The 25,513-nt window shown below is 31.1% G+C and overlaps 1 protein-coding gene and 1 long non-coding RNA gene across 2 annotated transcripts in view; both read right to left on the bottom strand.

Moving 5' to 3' along the window:
- Positions 1 to 10,317, bottom strand: part of LOC134272154 (uncharacterized) — a 49,478-nt gene extending 39,161 nt beyond the window's left edge. Inside the window, exons 1-5 of the mRNA XM_062754404.1 lie at positions 10,278 to 10,317; positions 9,466 to 9,531; positions 8,654 to 8,719; positions 3,046 to 3,567; positions 903 to 973 (exon numbers count right to left, since the gene is read on the bottom strand). Coding sequence (XP_062610388.1) covers positions 903 to 973; positions 3,046 to 3,567; positions 8,654 to 8,719; positions 9,466 to 9,531; positions 10,278 to 10,317 — 765 coding nt within the window. The remainder of the gene's footprint in view (positions 1 to 902; positions 974 to 3,045; positions 3,568 to 8,653; positions 8,720 to 9,465; positions 9,532 to 10,277) is intronic.
- Positions 10,318 to 12,731: 2,414 nt separating this feature from the next.
- LOC134272152 (uncharacterized) lies at positions 12,732 to 13,302 on the bottom strand. The gene is made up of 3 exons (XR_009993140.1): positions 13,162 to 13,302; positions 12,863 to 12,967; positions 12,732 to 12,761 (listed from the first exon to the last, which is right to left on the bottom strand). It is a non-coding gene; the product is annotated as an uncharacterized LOC134272152 (long non-coding RNA).
- Positions 13,303 to 25,513: the final 12,211 nt, after the last annotated feature.

Genomic DNA, 25,513 nt, shown 5'->3' with positions numbered 1-25,513 from the left:
TCGTGTTATCCGTACAGCGTTTCGAGCAAACCGTGTAGCGAGCGGGTACCGTTCGTGCAGCAAGAGTGTGGGGTAGTAGCTCGTCTCAGGGTCTGTATGCTAATGCAGATATGATATTCTATTGTCAAAAGTCTAGTTATAATAAAAGGATATTGCTAAATTATTCATAATTAAGCGGAAAAAGAGTGTTTGTTAGTTTGCATTTGGTTTAACGTCCCTTTCGAAAATTTTCCACTTCTATGGAGACGCATCCACTTGTTTTGAACAGTCTCATCCGAAAGACCGGTTTCCATATCCCACAGTGGGATTAAAACTCTCGACGTAAGTAGATACCAACTCCTTATGCCTAGGTCACATTTAAGCCGATGGTCGGGCGACTAAATTTTTCTGGTTTCGTCGGCTAAAAGAACATGATCGGCCGATACGAGTACCGGGCGACATGGAGCAGTCACATTAATTCCTAGGAACACCGATGACTTGGATAAAAACATAAATAAAATTTTTCTTTAAAAGTCAGCAAAATTTCTCATATATCTGTATTCAAATAAGTGACATGAGTAATGTTTGAAAAGCCATTAGTGGCAGAATTTTGTACGATTCTGACTCAATGTTGAAAATATGTGCAAAATTTTGCGTAAAATTGCATAAAAACGACAAATCTAAGCATCAAAGAATACTTAAAAGATTTCTTTATATCTTACGGATTAGTAACTTATGTTATTTCCGTTTCAAAAATATATATGAATCCATGCATCAAATTTTGTATGTGTTATGTATATAATATATATTATAATATATATATATATATAGAGAGAGAGAGAGAGAGAGAGAGAGAGAGAGAGAGAGAGAGAGAGCGAGAGAGAGAGAGAGAGAGAGAGCTAATGATTTTTTTTACCCTCAACATCATTTTCTATATCTTTGTATGTCCCTACTAATGGAACTTCCAAATATTCTTCTTGCAGCAATTCTGGTCCTAAAGTATAAGCCAATTTTATTTTATATAAAAATCTTTATTGATATGAAGAGGGTTATACTATAAGATTAAAACAACCTTGAATAAGAATGATTTATTCTGATATAATTTAATTATTGATGCAACTGTCTCTTTCATTGGCTGAAAGAATGCGTTTATGCATGACCTACGTCACAATGACGCGATAAAAACGTCTTCCGCATGAATTTGCATTTATTATTTTTTTTTTCAATTTAATGAGATATTTGAGGATAATTTGTCTTTTTTTTTTATAATAATCTTAATGATAGAAAAGGAAATTATAAGGAATGAATTTAATAGCTACTCAGGTCATAAAGTATATATTAAATATTATTTATCTATTAAATAAATACATCAAATATTTATGATTATTCATTTTAGTATATATAAGTACATCTTCGCTAGCTGATACGCTACTCATTCTCCTCATGAACCCTTGGCATACGTTGAAATCAAAAGACGGGATTGTTTTTGTCACATGATCTCGAATTTATCAGGAACGAAAAGATTGCGTCATCGACAGAAATAAAGACGCGTGTTTCAAAAAATTAAATCAAAGTTTTTTTTCAAGGATAATTTATAAGCAATAACTTAGTAATGTTTATTTAATATTTACAGTACAAATCCGAAGCTTCAATATAGATCTTTAATCATATATTTAGAAGATATTGGATGAAAACATAGCATTGTAAAAGAAATTTAAAAAAAAATATTGTATGAATGAAAGTTGTGGACACTTGGTAAAGTTCTTGTTTAGATTTAAATAACTCGTATATGCATGTCGTTAGAATGATCATCTAGTAATAACAACCATACCTCTATTAGAAAAATTTTTAAGCAAATATATATTTTTAATCTTAATGTATAATATGAAAGTGTACTTTCAAATAAATAGATAGATCAAGAGGCGGACAAAATATATTTATTTCAAAATCTAAACTCAAATTTGATTCTTTGAAAATTAAAAGAGAAAATATACAAAATATATTTTTGAAAGTCCAATTTCTGAGCTATTCATAGAATTGCATGTATCTTACGGATCGTTCAGGAGCACGCACTTGCGTTTTTCATTCCCGAGATTAAAGAGTCAAGAAGTATCCCGAATGCAAATATCGTCATTTACAAAAAAAAAGCAATTGCTGATTGGTCGACCGGTTGTATCAAACTCGAGAAAAAAAAACTTCTATCAACACCATATGCCAAGGGATTATGAGGAGAGTGGCGTATCAGAAACCCTTGGCAAGCGAAGATGACATAAGTTGGATTGGATACCTTTAAGAATTAAACAATGTTAAACGGTACGGAACACTACCTTAATGTTTTAAACGATATGGTATTTTTAACGATACGGTACTAAGATGAATGCTCGATGAATGAGAATGAGGGACATTTTAAAACAAAAGTGTTTTCACAAATAACAAAATTTCAATGTCATAGTCTAAAATGAGTATATAAGCTATGTTTACTTTTCAATACTTAAATAAATGATCAACAAATTCAATTAACTGAATCTCAAACAAATTATACTTTATTGTACGACCCATTCGTTTGACGAAACATAAGAAAATTGATTTAGATGCTAGTCTCATATTTTAGACATTCTGTTTTTTTTTTTTTTTTAAATTACATTTATTTTCAGTTTTTAAAAATAAAATTTAAACATCATTAACCTGAATGTAAAAAAAAAATACGTGTATAGAGAGATATTGAATTACATTGTACTACGAATATCGGCATTTGAAAGCAAATATCGTACAATAAGCATCAGTTTCGTTAACTACTCTAACCTTTCAATGCAAAGATAATTTTATTTTAGCAAGTTAAGAATCAATTTAATATCATTTTTTGTGCATAAAATTATTTCAAAGAAAATGATATTTAGAAACATTGTTATTCGAACTGAAAGCTGAAAGGGTATTTTACTGAAATCTTGAGGTAACTATACAGTACGGTATTTGTACCGAGTACAAATCTAACCCTATCGAACCCTGGTAGCCCTACTTATGAGTAAACACTTCTATGTATTTAAAAAAAAATTAGGGCAAACGTACCTTTATAAATTTTAATCCCAGACGCTTTCCATGTAACTATATCTGGAGGTATTTGAAAAATACCCAAAAAACGTTTACTAAGAAATATTTTAGAAATATTTCTGATGAAAAGTTTGTCTCGTCGGCAAAAATCACCAAGGAATCTCTGCAATGGTTTTTCGCTCGAAAAACCGATGAGAAAACAAACAGATCCTTTCTGGATGGATAAGTTCTTTGCGTCATATTCTTGTATTATAGACAGGAATGTATCATGCATTTCAACCTCACATTCACGTAATTTCTTCTTTATATCTGGATCGTTCTTCAGTTTATTGACAAAATACATCAAAGTTGCTCTATCCCTGGCTTGCAAAATTTTATTAAATAAGTTATCGATTGTCCCTTTAATAGTTTCTTTTGTCCAGTGTCTATTTGGAAATCTAAGACTGTCTATAAGTGAATCCACTGCGCACTCCAGTAATATTCTCTTGTCTTCAACATCTGTAGAAACGTCTATATCTAATCGAGCACTTCGACCACTTTCTAAAGTAAATGAACACATTGTAGGATATATTTTTTTTCTTTTTTAGAAACAAAAGTTATCCCAAATGACAACAATTTAATTCTTTAAAGATAACTACCATCATTTTCTAACTCTACGCTTTTGTCTCTCTCGGAATAGCTTTTTGACATAAATTCATCCTTTTGATTTTCATTTTGTAGCCGATTGCCTACTGGGAAAAATGCTCATAGCTTCAGTAGTAAGAAACAAATAATAAAACTTTGCAAAACTTTTTTACATAATTTTGAAGTGATCTTTATATCCTTATGCTAAAAACAATATTCGCTTCAAATGTTTCTTGTTTAAAAATCCTATTTTGATTTTCATTTAATTGTTTTATTTAGCATATCCATTCAAAATGCCGAGGTAAATATACTTTGGATTTTCATTGATGGCAACAATTATTATAAATATATACAAGGGTTGTCCGGTAAAATCGTGCCCAAAGCGTTTTTCTTGAAAAATAATGGATATTGAAAGAATTTCAAAAATTAAAACTTTCAGAAAATGATTTTTAAGTCAGATTTAAGTGCATCTCAGATTCATTTGATAAAATATAGAAAATTAAGATTTTATAATGCTTGAAAAGCGGTTTTTTTTCCGAAAAGTAATGGACACATTGAGCTTACATTTTCACGAAATGACTTTTTTAATCAAATTTATGTACATGTTAATATTTTGATAAAATATAGAAAATTAAGATTTTGTAATGCTTGAATGTGTACAGGTCACGCACACGAGCATTGTTTCGTAAAAAAAAATAAAATGATAAGATTGAGGTAAAATATATCGTATTTAAGTTATTTTTTAATCCACTTTCTATTGTGTTGTCTTTTTTAAAATTGCAAAGCATTTGCCTCATGTTTGGCAGTTGTCTGAGCGTTTGAAATGGGTATGTGGTAAACAGAACACACAAAATAGGCGACGTTTGATGACTTTACGGCGCAACGGAGAGCAGTTCTTATGTAGTAATAACGCCCTAACATATTTTAAATAAATACATAAGAAATGTAATAAATAGTAAAAAAAAAAATCACTAGATCTTTAGTGATTTAGTGAAGTGGGATTTTTTTTAACTGAGCAAATTCTATTTGATCAAATATCCAGGTAGAACAAAAAATACGACAAACTGCTTTACAGTGTATATATGGTAAAAGCGAAAAACGCCGTCACTGTAGATCGTAGATACATGAATATGCATAATTTTGTTGAATGATACTAAGATTACTATCCATACTTTCGAATAAGTATTCAGAGGGTTCAGTGTGTTTGGGAGATTAGTTCATTGTTTGTTTATGGAGTTGAAAAAGAAAACGCAAGTATGTGCATTCATGAAATAACTCAACTATTTTGTAGCAATCAGAAACGTGACGCTGTATTAGACACTTTGACGTTATCATCCGTGCGCCGTAAGGCAATACAACACATTACATAAAATCTAATTATTTATTAACTCATGCATATAGCTAAATATATTGATTAAAATGTACTAAGGAGAAGTGAAAGTTTTAGAACACAGTGACGATTATTTTGGACAACTTGTCCACGATTTCATCGGACAACCTTCGTACGATTCATGTGTCAAAAAGAGAGGTTTGAAATTCTTTCATTTATTATACTGGTCCATGAACCATTCTTATGGTTGCTAAAACTTTATATAGCATTGAATTTAGCGCTATAAATGTTTAAGGTAAAAGTAGAAATTAATTGCATTATTCCAGATCGTTCTTATTATGAGAATACTGTAGACCTCAGGGTCGGAGATTAAGAACAATTGTGAACAACCTCTTTAAATTCAGTAAGATTTTCTTTTTAACATTGCAGCGTCCAATTATTAAGACAGAAAGGAAAAACATTTTTTAAATTTTGTTGCTCAAATCTTTTACAAACAACCAGGATATAGAATTTTGATAGGCTTCAAAAAATGACCTTTGTAAAAGGTCAGTCCCTCGATGTTCCTACTGCAATATCTTTTGGTACTTTTTTCATAATTCAACTTTTCTTAATGACCTTCTTTCGTATTCAGGGCTCCCCATGGATGGGTTTATGAAGTGACCCTGCCATATTTAAATTTCATAGCGCACCAGTTTAAAGGATTAGTACTAGAGTTCTGCCACTTGTTAATCACAAAGATGTATAAATTCCAATATACTTTCAGTTAAACCTCCAAACTTTAAACTGTTTTAAATGCTAACCAATTATCTTAATCTTTTATGGGTCCATATCCTTTTGCTTTAAAGTTCAATAATACTCTACGCCTCGCAGGACTTGACGCTCACTTTCAGGTAATTGTAAATGTTTTACTTAAATGATTTAGTTTTAAATGTAGGTAGATTTACTAAAGATGATTACGTCTTTATACTTGCATTGCTGCTGATAGTCACACATTGTACATGAATTGTAATTGTATAACTTGGGTTTTTGAAGGAATAGCAGGTTTGGTTGGGCGAATTCTGTCGGGATAAGATTTTGTTGTGCCATTGTGCCACATTGGAACATGAAATGAAGAGGAACTTTGATATTAAAATATGCGCCCTAGGAAAGTACGGAGTTTATTTTATTTATTTTTTTTTTGTCTTTTTGGAATTTATTTTTAAAAATTGTGTATGGAAAAGGATTCTACTCTCAAAACCTAGTGCCAGTACTTAGTACCTATTGCATATACATGTAAAATGCTATGCACCATCCTGCAGAATAAAAAAAAAATTATTCTGTAATATCTTTCACTTATTTTGTCCACGTCATTGCTGTGCTCAGTGTTTAAGAAAAAACAACAATGATGAAATGTCCTCTGGGAAATGAACTTAGTTCCCCACTTGATCAAATCCTGTGAAGCCAAAAGGGCTTCTCAGCGAATATGATCACGTACCAACTAAGTTCATTTCCCAGAGAACTTTTTACTATTCAGAAATTACTTCTTCCTATAAGTTCGACAATTTCATTTTGGCGCGCCATCCTACCCACGGGTAATGAGACAAATACAGTCCGAGGAAAACTGCATTTATTACAAGAATTTGCCTCTGTATTGTTATGTTGTGACGCACGCAGTGACCTAAACATTGTTTCCTGAAATTCGTCTTGCTCCAACATTTGAATATTTTCAATGATGTTCAGCAGTCCAGTTCAGGAATAATTATGTAAAAACAAGGATCCCTTCTGAGAGTAATCTTACTAGTTTATGAACTCTTAATATATTTGATGTGAAAAACAGTGATATCTCCTGTTTCAGTTTAAATGTACACAAGTTCAAAGGAATTTCGGATTATAAAGGTTAGTGCAATTTTAGGCTAACTATAGTATTTAAAACCCGAAGGCACCGGGTGACATAACACTCCTGACATTTCCTGTCATGTTATATATGGTACATGTGTATATAAAATTTTAACGACGTTCGATCCTGATATTTAAAGTCCTTAACTTTTTTTGCCAAGTATATTTTTAGTTTCTACATACATGGCTTAATTAAAATTCAAATAAAAAAATGAGGGGGGGGGATATGCTTCTTTTGGCTTTACAGTACAATTAATTTGACCTTTTTGCACTGAAAATGTGTGTCTTAACTAAAAATAAACCTTCGGCATTATCCCTGCAATATTTTTATCCAAAAATAAAGCACGAAACAAAATGAACTCTAAGTCTGTTTAAAAAAAGACACTTTAAAATTGTAACTAAGAAAAAGTTTTAAACTGCTTCGCATTATCAATTATTTGACCTTTCTGCAAGTCTTAAACCTTTTCTGAATTTAAGCAAATAGTCAAAGATATCTTCAATATTTAGAAAAGAGCATCAAAAGATGTTTATTTTCAGATATTACTAAATGTTGTCAATTTTACGTTAAAATTGGCTCAATTATTTCCCGAATTTTCTATATTTACTACATTTTTCACATTTTGTTGATAAAATTCATAAGAAATAGTTTAATAGATATTTGAGAACCAGCATAACACATTTCACGGCAAAGAACAGCTTTGTGTGCAACCATCATGGAATAAAAGGAATCCAAAGTAAACAGTACTGTTATAGTTCGAAAGGGAAAAACTGATCATTTTTGTCGAAAAAACCTTCCGCCACAAAATATAGTCCTTAGTTTAATTCTACTTGAAAAGAACTTAATCGCGTTTTTTTATTGAATATAGTTCAATTTGTATTGAAGAATTCAAATTTAATGTTAGAACTTAAAAATGATGCAGAATCTTATAAATAATGGACATGACCAAAATCCACTCAAAAGCTCAGGATCGAACGTCCTTAAACACTGAATCCAAAGCGATCACCGAACATATTTATTAAACACTATGTACATATGTACGATTAGTATAATTCCGAAATATCCCACGTCCTGTTTCATTGCAGAATGTTTCAGTATGCTAACAATTGTGTTGATAACATTGTTACATATGTCACGAATCGTTCTCCTCAATTAAATTATCTAATTCCTCTAGATATAAATGAACAGATCGCAGATGTTGTTCGGACATTTAAATTTTCGCGGAACTGTCTACGTTTGCCTAGCAACTGTCTCTGTGCATTTCGAACCCAACGTATTTATTATGCAAAATGATGGCACTTGAGGGGACATAACTGTATTATGGAGGGCAATTTAATTTAACTGTTTCCGGTGAAATATAACTATATCCGGTGTGATTTAGCAGTTTTTCCAGGTCAAATGGATAAAAATATTATATTTGTTATAAAATAGGAAAACTTCAAAATTTTATATAAATGTATGTTTCAGTTATTTTACGCTTTTCATCGTTTTAAACTTGGTAGCTCCAAAACCAGAGGAAATATATAATGTAAATAAAATCATCCCGCCGAAATTTTCGGTCGCGCTAAGACCTCTGAATGAAACCCAAATAAGTGCATACAGCCTTGAACATATTTGCTCTTCCATAGGTTCATCTAAGAAAATTATTTGCAAATGAAAATATTTAAAACTGGTGACATTAACATTGACAAACAACCTCTGAATATAGTAAATGTAGTAAAATCTTAGTATGTTTCACTGATTTTATGTATTTTATGGCATTGAAAAAGATATTTTAACCATCAAATAAACTGACTTACCATTTTCTAACCCATCCTGATTTTCTTGTAAAGGTTCCATATCTATTACATTATTAGGATCATTATCTAAAACAATGAATTCTATTTATAATATTTATTATGGGCCAAGAATTTTTTGTCATTTCAATTCAGTACTAATAACATAATGAAATAAATTAAATACAAGCCATACTATCTATGTTTATAAAGAAAATACACTCTGCCTTAATTGAGCATAATTTCAAAGGAATATCAAAGCTTCTACAACCATAAAAATGCAGTTTGAAAATGTTAGAAAAACTGACTTGGAAAATAGTAAATCACAACCTAATATATATTCCAAATATTGTAAACAATTATAAAAGAAAATAAAATATACGGAAGAATGATTTCAAATAAGAATATTTAATATAGTTCACGTCATCAAGAAAATACACGTGTGTTGTTTTAAAAGTCATTGTGGTTAAAAGTTTTAAAAACTTTTGTTTTAGAACAATGAAATCACCATTTCATAATGGCTTTCTTACCATTCCAGGAAATGGTATAATGGTTTGTATTAAAAGATTGAAAAAAATATACAAAATAATAAAATAAAGAATCTGTTATTGACGGCAAAGTGTGTAAAATGTTGCTTTCAAACAAAATTGTTGATATCCTTTTATCATCAATTTATTAGTCAGTGCCTTTTCTAGTTCTGGAAATATCCTTGACATTGACAACCTCTGAATATAGTAAATGTACTAAATTCTTAATATGTTTCACTGTTAGAACTTGATTTTATGTATTTTATGGCATTACAAAAGATATTTTAACCGTCAAATAAATTGACTTACCATTTTCTAATCCATCCTGATTTTCTTGTAAAGGTTCCATATCTATTACATTATTAGGATCATTATCTAAAACAATGAATTCTATTTATAATATTTATTATGGGCTAAGAATTTTTTGTCATTTTAATTCATTACTAATAACAAAATTAAATAAATTAAATACAAGCCATACTTTCTTTGTTTATAAAGAAAATACACTCTGCCTTAATTGAGCATAATTTCAAAGAAATATCAAAGCTTCTACAACCATAAAAATGCAGTTTGAAAATGTTAGAAAAACTGACTTGGAAAATAGTAAATCACAACCTAATATATATTCCAAATATTGTAAACAATTATAAAAGAGAATAAAATATACGGAAGAATGATTTCAGATTAGAATATTAAATTTAGTTCATTTCATCAAGAAAACACACGTGTGTTGTTTTAAAAGTCATTGTGGTTAAAAGTTTTAAAAACTTTTGTTTTAAAACAATGCAATCACCATTTTATAATGGCCTTCTTACCATTCCAGGAAATGGTATAATGGTTTGTATTAAAAGATTGAAAAAAATATACAAAATAATAAAATAAAAAACCTGTTATTGACGGCAAAGTGTGTAAAATGTTGCTTTCAAACAAAATTGTTGATATCCTTTTATCATCAATTTATTAGTCAGTGCCTTTTCTAATTCTGGAAATATCCTTGACATTGACAACCTCTGAATATAGTAAATGTAGTAAAATCTTAATATCTTTCGCTGTTAGAACATGATTTTATGTATTTTATGGCATTACAAAAGATATTTTAACCATCAAATAATTTGACTTACCATTTTCTAACCCATCCTGATTTTCTTGTAAAGGCTCCATCTCTATTACAATATTAGGATCATTATCTAAAACAATGAATTATATTTATAATATTTATTATGGGCTAAGAATTTTTTGTCATTCAATTCAGTACTAATAACAATATGATATAGATTAAATACAAGCCATACTATCTTTGTTTATAAAGAAAATACACTCTGCATCAATTGAGCATAATTTCAAAGAAATATCAAAGCTTCTACAACCATAAAAATGCAGTTTGAAAATGTTAGAAAAACTGACTTGGAAAATAGTAAATCACAACCTAATACAGTGTATATGGCAAATGTTGTAAACAATTACAAAAGAAAATAAAATATACGGAAAAATGATTTCAAATAAGAATATTTAATATATTGAGTTCACTTCATCAAGACCTTGACATTAGAGATTTTTGTACTTATGAAAAAACTTAAACCTTAGCCATAACTTTTGAACGCTAAGGGCTAGTGATATCATACTTCACATATGTAATCCTTGTGAGAAGACCATACATTAGATACCAATAATATTGATCCTTTGACCTTGACCTTGGAGTTTGACCTACTTCTTAAAATTTTTAACCTAGGCCATAACTTTTGAAGGGTTAGGCTGGGGATTCCATGCTTCATATATGTATTTTTTGTGGCAAGACGTTTCATTGGATACCAATAAGCTTCAGTTACTTTCATATTTCTCAATTGCATTTTTAGTGAGAATGTTCTACTTTTGGTACCATTATATTAATTTTTTATTGAAGAAAAGTTTAGTCTTTGCTTTTTTGCCATATGGGGGCATCAGTGTTTCACAAAAACATCTTTTTTTTACAATTGTGATTATGTGTCTTGGCCAGGGAATCCAACTGACAACGCATTCACCGATAGCACAGCAGAGGAATTGATACATACACATTTCGCTTTGCAATATGACTTTTGGAAACCTAGACTTCCAACATTTATTTAACAAATGAATTGAATTTAAAAGAAAATGTTTTTCATTTACGAAATGGATTGAAAAATGATCTTCATTGCCTTCCCGGTCGCCATTAGATTTTCTTCTTTTTTTCAAGCGTAAAATTCCTGTAGTATGAACCTTTGTTAGAATTAGAATTTGTTCTCGAAAAATTTACTTAAATCGATGTTATAACGCGTCATTTCTGTTTGTGTTTTTTAACTCCCCCCCCCCCATTAACAAAAAAATCATTTATGACAAACCCTTAATTCTATACATGCAAAACCATTAAATTCAGGCATCCACGTACAGTAGGTGTGTTTAGACTACGAAATTTTTAAAATGTTTTTTGAAAAATAGTCACAAAAAGAGTAGTCCAAAAGCTTTTATATTTACAGTGGAACCGCATTTATCCGGACGCTTTGGTTCCCAGTCAATTTGTCCGGATATGTGAAGAGTCCAGATACCTGAATCACCAGTTAAACAAGACAAAATAACAGTAAAAAATCCGTTACGATGAAAAATCGTCCGGATGCTGAAGCATCCGGGTATCTGGTGTCCGGATATCTGAAGGTCCACTGTATACATTTTTCGAAATTCAGCTATGCTTTGTTCTAAAAAGATATTAAAATGATAAAAGAAACCTTTCTCATTTATGTCGTTCACATAATATTTCAGAGTTTGACCGCTAAATGTTTTTTTTGTAAATAGATAGATAAGAAGGAAAAGACTCTAAACAAAATCATATTATATATCAATAATCCTTTTCAATAAGTATACGTTTTATCAAATATCAACATCAAATGATCTCATGTGATTGATAACTCCTAGCCCTCTCACTGGTTTATGTCAAACATTGTAGAAAATGCTACATATATGTTATGTTCATCTACACGTGGCCTTTCAGGAGGACATTAGAATTTATTTTTCTACACTGGAATAAAAATAGATCCATAAACTTCATATTAATATAAAATATTTCACTTCCAACCGACTACAATATGACTGTTTTCAGGTGTACATAAAATACAGGCATATAGAATAAGTAGGGGATTAGAAGATGAATCGATCAATATTGTGCCCTAAGGGTTAAATTGACCTAAAAAGCAATTTTTGTATAAAAATTATTATACATTCAAAATTCAGGTAAACAATGTTTACCAAGATTTGGTTCTTTTCTTTTATTTCTTTTCCAGAGAAGAACTCCAAGGAACAGGAGACCTATGAGGACAATCACTCCAACACAAAGTCCTCCTACTATTGCACCAATATCGGCGGACTCGTACTCCTGGATTGTGGCTGTTTGATTATTTGCTTCCGTAGTATTATAAATGTCAAGGTCTGAGTTCTGTGTTCTATTTAAAAAAAGATATTGAATCACATCTAACACTAACCTCATATGTACATATTTAGATGCACATTTGTTTTATGGGCTTCCTTTACTTACGTTATTAAAAAGGAAGGATTGGCAAGATAGCAACGGTCTTCTGTATTAATTCTCTGACATGCAGGGTCTAGATTAGTTAATTATAAAGATTGAACATTTGTATAATGGTTGTGTCCGATTGTTACCAAAATATAATGCAGATATATGTTAAGCTATTGGTGTTCTTACAGTGGTAATTTTCATTGCTCCTGTAGGGATTATCTGGACAGCCTTCTATAAACCCTGAGCAGTCACGTGAAAACAGATTACCATCAGTTGTCTCCAAACAGAATCCTAAAAACATGGCCGATTTTGTCAATGATAATAAGACAGATTTGAATGTAAAAATGAAATGCTGAATATGTTCACTTATGTTTATATCTTTGGTACAATGTATTTGCTAAATGGATAAAATAATTGTTATTGACTTTTGAATTAATTAAATAACATCACTGATCTTCAATTAACCAAAACCTTTTGGTACTCACCTCTTTGAATTATCCCCATGATTCCATCGTGACAGAATTCTACCAGACCAGTCTTCTCTCTGTTAGGGAGACATATATACTGATCATTGCCATACTTGTCCCGACCACATCCAAGTCTTGTAGAGGCCTCTATAGCTTCTGTGAGGTTTTGAGGACAACATTCGACAAATCCATCCATAGTTAGAGGCAATTAAATGGATAGAAACCTAAATGTATAAACTAGTTATAAATTAATTCAAATTTTATCAATATTCGTTGAGCACCAGTTTTCGTGGATTTCGTTGTTGAGCAGATTTTTTGTCCACGAAATTACGTATCCTCGAAAACGTCTGGGGTTTTTTTTTTATAAAATCCACGAAAATTGAAGAAACCACAGTATATACTATATGAGTTTCATCAATATTCATTGAGCAACAATTTTCGATAATTTCGTTGTTGAGCAGATCTACGAAATAAAATGATCCTTGAATTAAGAAATATGTTATTTATATGTATATGCAGTGCAATTATCCTCGAAATCACCTATCCCCGAGAGCGACTATTTTTCAAAATCCACGAAAATTGATCCCAATTTAACGAAATTTGATGAAACCACAGTGCCAATTTAAAACAAAACCTTTCTGCGCTAAATCTACAAAAAAATTGGAATTAACATAATTTTAAACCTAAGTAGATTATAATATGCCATGACAGATCAGTAAAGTTGTGCAGATTTCTCTCTTATAAGTGTTTAGTCCTCGAACCATTTCATTAATCTAATTTAAAGCTAGAATTTCTTCAACTCATATTGTCCTTTAATAGACATCATTAGCATTTTGCGTTGACTTGTTTTAAAGCATTTAATATGGTTTTAATTTCATTATGTAATGTTTCCCCTACCTGATCAAAGGTTGATAAAGGCGTGTTTGTCCGATCAACAGAGTACCCTTTTGAATTTTCTAAGTTTACACTTTATATCACAAATCGGTACTTTGTAGATTTTTATGAATTCGTTTATTATCTTCATCTTTTTATCAAGGATCGGGGTGTCCTAGAATTTTCCAAAATTACTTGCTTTGATTTCATATGTTTTACTTCTAGGAAATTAGATATTGAAACCAACGGAATCAAAAAAAGACCATTGAATAAGGTAAATAAAATCATAGAGTATCATTTTATGTAGGAAGATTATGCGAGGGTTATTCCGAAATTCTACAGTAATTTCCATTCGTAGTAATCAAATTTAATAAAAAGGTGAAACTTTAAAAATAATTCAAATCACAGATAATTTAAAACTAATATCGATAAATGAGACATATTTATGTTTTTAAAAAACATATATGAAATTCAAGATTTCTCTAAAAAATATAATTCCTCGTCGAACTTTCATAGGATAAAAATGAAAAGGACCAACCGAAGGAAATTAAGATAACGTCAATTTTGCGACACAGTGCAATTCCTTACAGAAAGTCATACTAAAAAAATCATGAGCTTGAGACACAAAGGATGTTTATGGCTTTTTAAGGGATTCGGCATTTTCAGCATTTTTTAGGGTAGGTGGGTTAGTCCAATATAATTGATTTACTATGTACGTTTAATTTACTCCGCCAATTCTATGGGATGGGGGTCAGAACCCCTACCCTCTCCCAGCCCCCACATCCTCTATATCCATGCATAGCTTCCGAGCAGTTAGTGACCTACTCATATCGTTCGCCTGTGGAAGCAACATGACTCTGCTTTTAAAGAATGGCAAACAACATTCACTTCAATCTGCTTTGCCTTTGGACATCTTTGTTAATATTTAAATTACAAGAATCTTGTAAAACAAATATATATTATCTTTTTTTCACCAACTCGGTGATATTCAAAAATAATAAAAATATTAATCGGTATAACTGTTTTAATGCTTGATGTATATTGAAATAACTTCAATAACTACGGAACGATTTTGTTTTTATTATCAACACCCACTGTCATCTTGAAATCGAGGACACGATGTTAGAAAATGTTTTCAACCAAAGAGCATATCAATGGTTGGCTTGTGAATCACGCTTTCTGGTGAGAGATTGTGCTCTTATCCATGGAAAAGATAACACCTAAGATCAACAGGGATGAATCGTTCTTCCGACTAAGCTACCGTAAGAACCTGATTTACGAACACATTTAGCAGTAAACAAGAAATTGATTTTGTTTTACATGTACCATGACACAATATGATATGATATAGTACCAAAGATTTCTAAATTTTCATGTTTTTTTAAATGGAGAAAAATTTTTTCGCTTTTTAGATAATTTTCGGTAAAGAATAGAGATCAATACTGACATTTTTTCTTAAAGTTACCCAATGGATCTATAGAACACAGGTGTAATTAATGTTTTGTACAATGAAAAAACTTTAATTAACATGTATCTTTAATGACTATCTTGTTATTGCCCACAGTGGATTTTATAAAGAACAAAGAACGAATCACTGAATGAATAGCGACGTATGAGGCCTTGCTTTATGTTTAAGATTGTATCTGGGAGACACAGACCAAGTATATCATCGACCCAATATTAAATTGAAAAAGACCAAATTTAAGATAATCATGATTATGATCATTAATTTATCTTTGTTCCTGCAATGTTCAGAATGTTTTGTAGAGAACATTCAAACGTAAGGTGAACAATCAGATCTCCCCAGGCATTTAAATGGCCTTTTATCGTTACAAAACGCCAGATTACGGCCATTCGTGGTAGCCTTTTCTCATTTGCCATTGAATCTACCAAACATTTGTTTTTACCGATAGTACACCAGAGGAACACAGACTCCATTCGCCTAACGGAAAGGTTTTGAAAAACATAGGTTTTTAATATAAATCTAACAAAAGTTCAAAACAGAATAAAAATAGTTTTTTGCATATTGTTTAAAATCATTGTATTATCCATATCGAGTAATTCAATTTAGTTTTTTTTTCAGTCGTAATAGAGTCTTTCTCTCGTACATTTGCATGATGTGTATTCATAAAAACATATTACAATTAAATTATTTTGGCACCAGAAATTATAATTATTTTGCAAACATGTTGGTCTAAATAGAATTAATTTTATAAGATAAATGCATATTAGATAATGTCAAGGAGAGAATATATTAAAACAGAAATTTGACGGAATTCTAGAGATGTAGAAGAACAATTGCAATGACAATTATTCAGTAAAGAAAACTGAAACGAAAAAGACGACTTCATTCTGTGAATAATTTAATTTATCCGGTTACAATCTGCACAATATCGCAAAATAAATCGCTTCAAACAAACTGGCAGTGGTGTGCGAGCAAGTTATAAATATTTTTTAATTACAACTTATGGACTGAAAATAAGGGAAATGATATATTTTTATCGTTTGTATAGATTTATAAGATAATATGTGTTGGATAGAAATTAATAACACTTGCGGGTTAGACAGTTTTAAAGACTGTAAATTCAATATTTCTTTGTTTTTCTCTGTCATAAGAACTTCATAAATCATCCAATATATATATGTTTTACATGTAGGACGATTTATGTTGTCTTAAAATAAGGACTCAGATTACAAAGTATCCACAGATTCATTTCCTTAGTTGGTCTTACGTAAAATAAGATATGTCGTCCACAGATAGCACCATACAAATGTCTTAGGTTTTCAATGAATGATATCTTCACAAATGAGACAAAATGATTTTAGAAACCTATCCTTTTCCCATTTAAGGATGACGTTTACTCAGGTTTCAGAAATCAGAAAGAAAATTTTATAAAGTATGATATGTTAAATCAAAAATTGTTCTAAATGGATAAAATTACAAAAATTTACCTCAATATCAAGTTAAAAATTTGATATTTTATTATTTGAAAAAATTTATGCAGGAACAAAGGTATGGTGATGCAGAGGAAATTCGGACTAAATTTTCAAATTTTCATTTTTATCAAAATCTTTAATTTTTTGCAATATAAATCACAATGTAAAGGTTACAAGTTTTTTTAGACATCATTTTGCAAATTTTATATTTCTTAAAGCTCATAAATTATTTAAAATAATTGAATGCTATTAAATAAAGAAATTCAAAAATATGAACAAAAACCATTCCTGGCAACATATCTCAATAATTTGATCATTGACCCTATATAATGTAAATACCATGAGAGTTACGGCAACAAAGTTAATACGAGGCTATAAATAATTTAGAGTTCTTATCAGTCAGATTTGTTAAATATTCGATTAAAAATGGGAAAAAATAATAAATTTGACAGAGGAAATTCGGACAGTAATAATTATCATCTTTTTGGCCAAAACTCAAATCCTTTCTTTATATGAAGCAACACTGTACATTTTCTATAATATTTCATTATTTAAAGAGTTTTGTTGCTTGTAATATTTTGTGAGTGAAGAAAAAATTGGTCATAGTGTGAAAAATTGAGGTATTTCCTGAGAAATACTCAGGTGCCACTAACATGAAAACGAGGTCATTGACCTAGTTATTTGAAATTGAAATTTAACACAAGAAATATAGGTGTACAATGTGCAATAGGTGGTTTTTCGTTCTTATCAGTGGAATTTTTAGTCATCTGAGTAAAGGTATACCTTAAGTTGCTTTTAATATTCTGTCTTCTCTTTTCATTTATTGTATCTGAATAATCAATCATGAAAATTTAAAACGAAACCAGAAAATATCTTAAACAATCATTTCAATCTATTAAAATGTCAAATTGATCACTACGGTATTCTACCTCTTGTATTTACCTCTTAGGGTCTTAAGTTTCCTTCGTATCCGAACTTTTCATGGAAAAATAGTGTTTCTTTTGTCCACCATGGCGTCGTTTATTGACCTAAACCTAGCTTTTTAAATACCTCAAACCTACTGCGAAAAACCATGTGAGCTTTAAAAGAACGTTGAGCTGTATATATGTATTGCACACATGTGTTTAAATTGTTTTCAAGCCCCTTTAAGATTTCCCCTACTACAATTATATAAGATTTTCTTTTGATAGAAAGCGGTCTTTTTTAATTTGCCTTAAAAATAAACATTAAAGAGGCTTAAAAAGAGTTTTACCAAATTTACCATCAGATTCACTTTAATTTTTCGATATTAAGCTTTCAACTATCGTTTGGCACAGAGAATTTTCATTCATTTCAGTTTAAAAATTTGGCCATTCTTGTATATCTTTATATGGTGCTCTTCTTCTAAAGATTACCGTTCACGGTAGCTCAGTCTGTAGAGCGCTCGATCCGTGATCGATCCGTGATCGATCCGTGATCGGGAGGTCGCGAGTTCGTATCTCGGCCGCGACTGACCTAGTCGTTAAAATGGGTAGCAACTGTTCCTTTGCCATGCGCTCGGCACTTTGAAGTGAAAGTTGCGGGCCTTTAAAATCAAGGACCCGTGTCAGCGGCAGGCGTTGGCACGATAAAGATCTCTGACTGCTCAATGGCCCTCAGTGCCGAGTAATGGTCAAAATTTGAAGCCCGTCACCGCAATACGGTGACGTCTCCACATGAGTGAAAAATTCTCGAGAGGGACGTTAAAATATATACAATCAATCAATCTTCTAAAGATCAAAATAGTCTAGAAATGACCACAACCACCCAGCTATCTTAATTGTTTCGTTATTTTCTATTATGCATTTTTTAAAACAGTATTTGTTTATAAAAATGAGGGAAATATTTTTCATGAAAAGTACACCATTTATGAATTAAACAGTTCAATTTTTTTGTTCAATGTTGGTAAAATAAAAAAAATGATTTATTTGAAATAGCTGCTTTTATCATCTAATTTTCGAAAAATATCGTGTAGTGAAGATTCAAAGTAACTTTGAATAAAGGTATTAATACAAAGCAGTTTTGTTCTAATCTGTACGTTCTGAGGTGGCAGAGAAAAACTTCGAATGAGGTTCTAAAATTGAATTAAGTTGGTCGGTATATGATAAGTGAAGAAACATATACCGACTGGATGTCTGAGAATTGCTTCTTGTTTGTTGAGCTCCATGTAAGTTAAGGATTCATATCTTTAGGAATAACCTGGTGAATCACCGCATAAGATCACGAAGGACTCTGTATATAGATACTCTGAGTTCTTACTGCCAGACTGTTACCCAATCACATCTTCTCGGGACTTTTAAGCAAGCTCGGGAAAAAAAAAACTTAGAATGTTTTATATCAACTGTTGTTAAATTTATACTGTAAGGTGTAAGTAACTGCAAGTTTGGTCTTTTAACGCAACGGCATGTTTTAATTTGTTTTTTTATACTGCTTACAATGAAGTTTCAAATGATATCAGATATTTGTTTGAAAAAAGGAATATTTAATTACTGGAAGAGCTTAAGGGTCGTATAGGTTCTATTGGAAATTACTAGTTTCCCCATTCTCTAGCACACACACACATATATATATATATATATATATATATATATATATATATATATATATATATATATATATATATATATATATATATATATATATATATATATATATATATATGTAAGACTCCAAAGTCCGATGGTGACGCCAAAGTCCGATGGTCTCGCCAAACCCCGATGGTCTGCGCCAAACCCCGATGGCACGCTGTCTTTACGGACGCCAAAGTCCGATGGTCACGTGAAAGTCCGATGGCTCGTTTTCTATGAGACGCGCGACGCTAAAGTGCGATGGTCTGACACGCCAAGGAGCGGAGGAACATTCAACGTTTATGACGTCACAAAAGTCCGACGTCATGTCGTTGTCCTGCATTCAAAATCCATAGATTCAGTGTTCGTCTCACATACATTTTTACTGATATTGCTTATTGTTTTCGCAAACCAGAGCCATTAGGGCTAGTCCTTGTAGACTATTCGACTGATAAGGGTTAGTTGTTGAACACCAATGATTTTCCCCGAGAAATTTTATGGTTAGTCATCGCACACTATTGGACTGATTTGGGTTAGTCCTGCACCCATCCAAGATATCTAGCTTATAGTTTTTAACACATTTTTCGACTGATAAGTGTTAGTCTCGTGCCTATATCTAAAAGATTAGGGTTTATCTTTGCATTGAATATTTATTTGTATTTTATTTTAAACAAATCGGGCTTGGCAATAGCGCGGTATCGCATTTTTGCGCAGCAGTACTATGACGTCATCAACGTTAATTGTTTTCCGCACCATCGGACTTTGGCGTGTCAAACCATCGGGGTTTGGCGCAGACCATCGGGCTTTGGCGTGACCATCGGACTTTGGAGTCCCATCGCATTTTGGAGTCCTACACACATATATATATATATATATATATATATATATATATATATATATATATATATATATATATATATATATATATATATATATATATATATATATAATTATGTCTTTACACTCAATGAAGTGAAGCTCCAGGCTCAACAGATTCATGTAAGAGCTGTAGATCTTTATAATTAAAATATTTAGGAGGGGAGGATTTTAAACTTTCTGATGGAAATGACAAAAAGATTGCAAATTTACTGGTATCCATTAACCATGAATGTGCACCCCACCCAATCAAAATCATTTTGCAAATATGTATCTGTAAAAAAGTAAATTTTCGAATGTTCCAATTTAGGTAATTTTGTCATTATACACTGCCTATGGGTACTATAGAATTTTAACGTTTTTTTATGCTAAAAGTCCTTTCTTCCCTGAACTCCTTCTACATTTTACTCAGCAGCCTAATCATCATTTAGGAGATGGTTGGGGTTGTCATGTAGATGTGCAGTAAAGTTACGGAATTTTGATTTTGCCCCGGGGGGTCAAATAGGGGTCGACAAATGACGTTTTTTATGCTAAAAGCCTCGTCTTTCCTGAACTCCTTCTACATTTTACTCAGCAGCCTAATCATCTTTTGGGAGATGGTTGGTGGTGTCATGTAGATGTGCAGTAAGGTTTCGGTATTTTCATTTTGCCCCGGGGTGTCAAATCAGTAGCCTCATCATCTTTTAGGAGAGTTAAATATTTTGAAAATTAGGTAAAATATCAACAATAAAAAAATCATAGCATCCTGGGAAACATCTTCAATTGTTATGAGTAATGTACATGTTAAATGTAAAAGTCATATCTCTTCTCAATCAAAAGTTAAAAGCAATTGCAACATTTTTGAAAAGTAGGTTAAGCTTCAGTCAAGGGCACCGAGTCATAATTTTTTTTAGAAAGGTCTTATCATAGGTAATAATACAGTACCCGCATCGTTATTCTTTACAATTCTATCGTGTTCTATCGTGCGTGTATCCTATCGTATCGTGCGTGTATCCTATCGTATCGTGTTTTCCGTTTATCAGGTTTTGCGTTTTCTATCGTTTTTTCCGTTTATCGTGTTTTGCGTTTATCGTGTAGATCGTTTATCAGTTTCTATCGTGTATCGTGTTTAGCATTTATCGTGTATATTCGGAAACCCTCTCTTTTTATCTTTACCATACAAAGAAACTACTGAGGTATTCCGGGTGTCAACAAAAATAAGATTAATTCAGCCAAAAGATAAAATAAAGTTTTATCCCTTTCTTTTTCATCAATATAAGAAATATTCAAGCGTAGAAGGAAAAAAATAGCGTATTTCATAAATGAATAAATTGATTTATTAATAAATGATTAAATGAACTATATCATGGTAAAGCAGAGAGTGATTGTCAAAATTCAAACAGTAACTCTATTTTGCGGAAATGAAATTATAAGTAGATCGATCACCTGGTCTATTTTTTTTTTAAATAATTTATCGAATTGTATGATTTATTTTGTCAAAATTTAATACTATTATATGATTTTCTTAAATGAATCAGAGTTACTGGAGAAAGATTTTTGGTAAGCTACGATTTCGCGTACACAAAAAGCAAATAAATAAAAAATAATAAGCAGGATATTGATATGTATCTTTTTCATGCATTATTGTTCATTTATTTTATCTGGCATTAGATAACATAAAAATAATATATTCAGGGAAAAACATAATATTTCTTAATAGCTTACCTATCGGCGTTGAAATAAACTGAAAACACAATCCATCGGAATGCCAAAAATTAAAATAAATCGAAGACCTTTCCATACCAGAAAACTGACACGTATGTGTAGCTCTCTAATTAGCACACTGTCTTCCTGTGCGCTCAACCACCCCCACCCCCAAACAGACACCACGGTGTGATCACCGTCAACATACCTGTACTGATTTCTCACCTTGGGTCAATTAGTAACTTCGAATACTACCTGGTTCTAATGAAACGCATCTACTTCTTTTCGGGATTTTGTTCTTAACTTGTTTGAACAATCTTATCAAGGATTTAATTCAAAATGTATTATACAATTGTACAATTTATGGATTAAAAAATCACCGAATTGCTTGAATGTTGAATAAAAATTCAAATAACTCAATTTAATAAAATGAAGTCCCTAAGCTCACACCGATGATTTATTTCATTTCCTACAATGTTTCCATTATGTTTATGTAAATAAGTCTTTTAATGAACTTTAAAAGAAATACTGCATTTATGGTACATGCACTTTCGGATCATCGGGTTTTCTACGTAATACGGACAAAACTAATTCTAGGAAACAATTTCATTGATCGTAGAAACGGATGAAATAGTTCTAACATTCTAAACTATGAAAATTAGCTCGAATTATTTTTTAACGGTATTTTACTATAAATATAAAACATAAAGAAGTCGTCTTATTCCGCCGTAACCATACAAGACAAGTAATAAATACACCGTATCAATTTATAGTATTAATCGATTTCATTCCATACGTATACAACTTTATTTAAGAATTCAATATTATATTTGGCTATTTGGTTAGATCTTGTTTATCTAATTTCAAATTGGTTATAGACTTTCAACATCCCGCCCTTCAGATATGCCTAATATGAGATTACCGGGTCAGTCTAAAATAATTTTTAAGGTTTAATAATTCATTTACCGAATTAAACCTATTTTTTTTTGGCATTATTAGAAACAGTACACACAGAGTTTAATAGCAATGATTTATTATTATTTAGTCGGAAAAGTCGCATTTCACTCTTTTAATATTTGTTAATTAATTTTTCAGTTTTGTATTTGAAAGAAAAAAGTATTTAACCATTCAATGTTCATTTTTGAGTATCTGATTTATAAATGTTTACATGTACATAAATCAGAGCTTAGCGTAAACGTACATGTGCAGTTGTAGCAGGTTCATATTCTCATGACACAGTTTACATGTATTAATGCAGAACGCCATTATTTTAACAATTATTTAGATTTTTATTCAGGAAATTAATTTTCTTGAACTGTTTAGTTCTTGATAGATCTATCATATTAAATTTATTAATGTTGTTTAAGCTTTTTCTTTGAACCTTTTTTTCGGCCTGTCTTCTACTTGTATTTTTTTTCTAAGATATTAATATTTAATTGCGATTTTTGGATACATCGCAGATTGTAAGCTTTAGACATTAAATACAAATATTTAATTTATTGCGTAAATTTCTTCCGTGAAATAACTTGGTACTTGTAGATAAATTTATGAGATATAAAATTAAAATGTTTATTTTTTCATAAATAATAAATCTGTTTATAGAGTTTCAAAATTCACACCCGTGAGAAGAAGTTAAAAAGGTACAGTCTCCATTTCATAATAATCCATTTAATCACTGTCCATTTTTTGTAAATAAATAAAAAAACTTTTGTAAAATTACCACAGAGATCTCAAGTTCTTTTTGTAATAATTTAATGTACATTATAGTTTAGATTTGAAGCTCTGCAAGTATTTAAATTAAAATATAATTAAATTTAAATAATCTTTAATCTTTGAATGTAATTTAAAATAATCTTTTCGTCTTGTCAATAAACGTTCCGCATTTTGAAACAATCCTATCAGGTTTTGCGTTTATCCTATCGTGAAGATCGTTTATCAGGTCTATCGTGTTTTGCGTTTATCGAGTTTTGTGTGTATAGTGTTTTGCGTTTATCTTGTTTTGCGTTTATTCTATCGTGCGTGTATCCTGTCCTATCGTGCGTGTATCATATCGTATCGTGCGTGTATCCTATCGTATCGTGCGTGTATCCTATCGTATCGTGTATCCTGTAAAGAATAACGATGCGGGTACTGTATACATGCATGTATAATATGAATTCTACCAAAATGATGAATTTAAAGCAATGTAATTTTTTTCAAGTAGGTCAAAGTCCAAGGTCATGGGTAAAAAACAATCATGCCATCGTCACAGGTAAATACTAGTACATATGTTTAATACAAATGCCTTGTCTCTTCACATTTAATAGATATGACCGTGATGACCAAGGTTAAATTGACAGATTGACATACAGATGTACATTATTCTATGTGAATTGGTTAAAATTGGCCCAGTGGTTGTAGAGAAGTTAAAAATGTAAAAACTTTCCAGACAAACAGATGGACGACAGACGCAATGTGATAAGGAAACCAGAAAAGCTCAAATGATCTAAAAATGTAGGATTCACAAGTATTTTAAAGGATTTCCATGGTTACAGTATTTGAAAAGTTTTTTTCATGCAATTTTTGGAGAAGCTGAAAATGTATGACATACATGTATGTATCCATTATTGAAAAAAAAACTGAACATTTCAGAAAACAGTATGATTGAAAATAATTAATCAAGGTGTTTTAAGTAGCAAAACAAAGGTAGTAAACTTTAGTAAAGCTAAATCAATCGCAGAACTTAGTCAATTTTAAGATGCACACCCTTTTCAAATCATATAATTATTGTTTTAAAATATTTATATAATCAGTCCTGATTCAAGGGAGAACAAGAGATACAACCAACATGCTCATGTTTTATATTATCTTTAGTAATTTGTTTGTTTATTGTGAAAACATCTCTCTCTCTCTCTCTGGAATTTTTCCCTCATATAGAGACACCGCCACTTAAAAATAATGAAGACAAGATGTGTTTGTTAAACACTGATGCCCATATATGGCAGCTTATGGCGAAGGTTGAAGTTTCTAAAATGTACGGCAAACTTAAAGGTCAAGGTCAAAGGGTTAAAATTGTTGGTATCAAAGTCTTGTCACAAGGAATACGAAATAAGAAAAATAAGAAATCCCTGGTACAGTACCCGCATCGTTATTCTTTACAGGATACACGATACGATAGGATACACGCACGATACGATAGGATACACGCACGTTACGATAGGATACACGCACGATAGGACAGGATACACGCACGATAGGATAAACGCAAAACACGATAAACTCAAAACACGATACACGCAAAACACGATAAACGCAAAACACGATAGACCTGATAAACGATCTTCACGATAGGATAAACGCAAAACCTGATAGGATTGTTTTAAAATGCGGAAGGTTTTCTAACAAGACGAAAAGATTATTTTGTTTAGTTACCAAAA

The sequence above is a fragment of the Saccostrea cucullata genome, unplaced genomic scaffold (genome assembly GCF_032062105.1).
Source record: "Saccostrea cucullata isolate Sc308-1 unplaced genomic scaffold, CSIRO_AGI_Scuc_v1 ctg1732, whole genome shotgun sequence".
Classification (NCBI taxonomy): Eukaryota; Metazoa; Mollusca; class Bivalvia; order Ostreida; family Ostreidae; genus Saccostrea; species Saccostrea cuccullata.
This window is presented reverse-complemented; position numbering and strand designations above follow the sequence as displayed.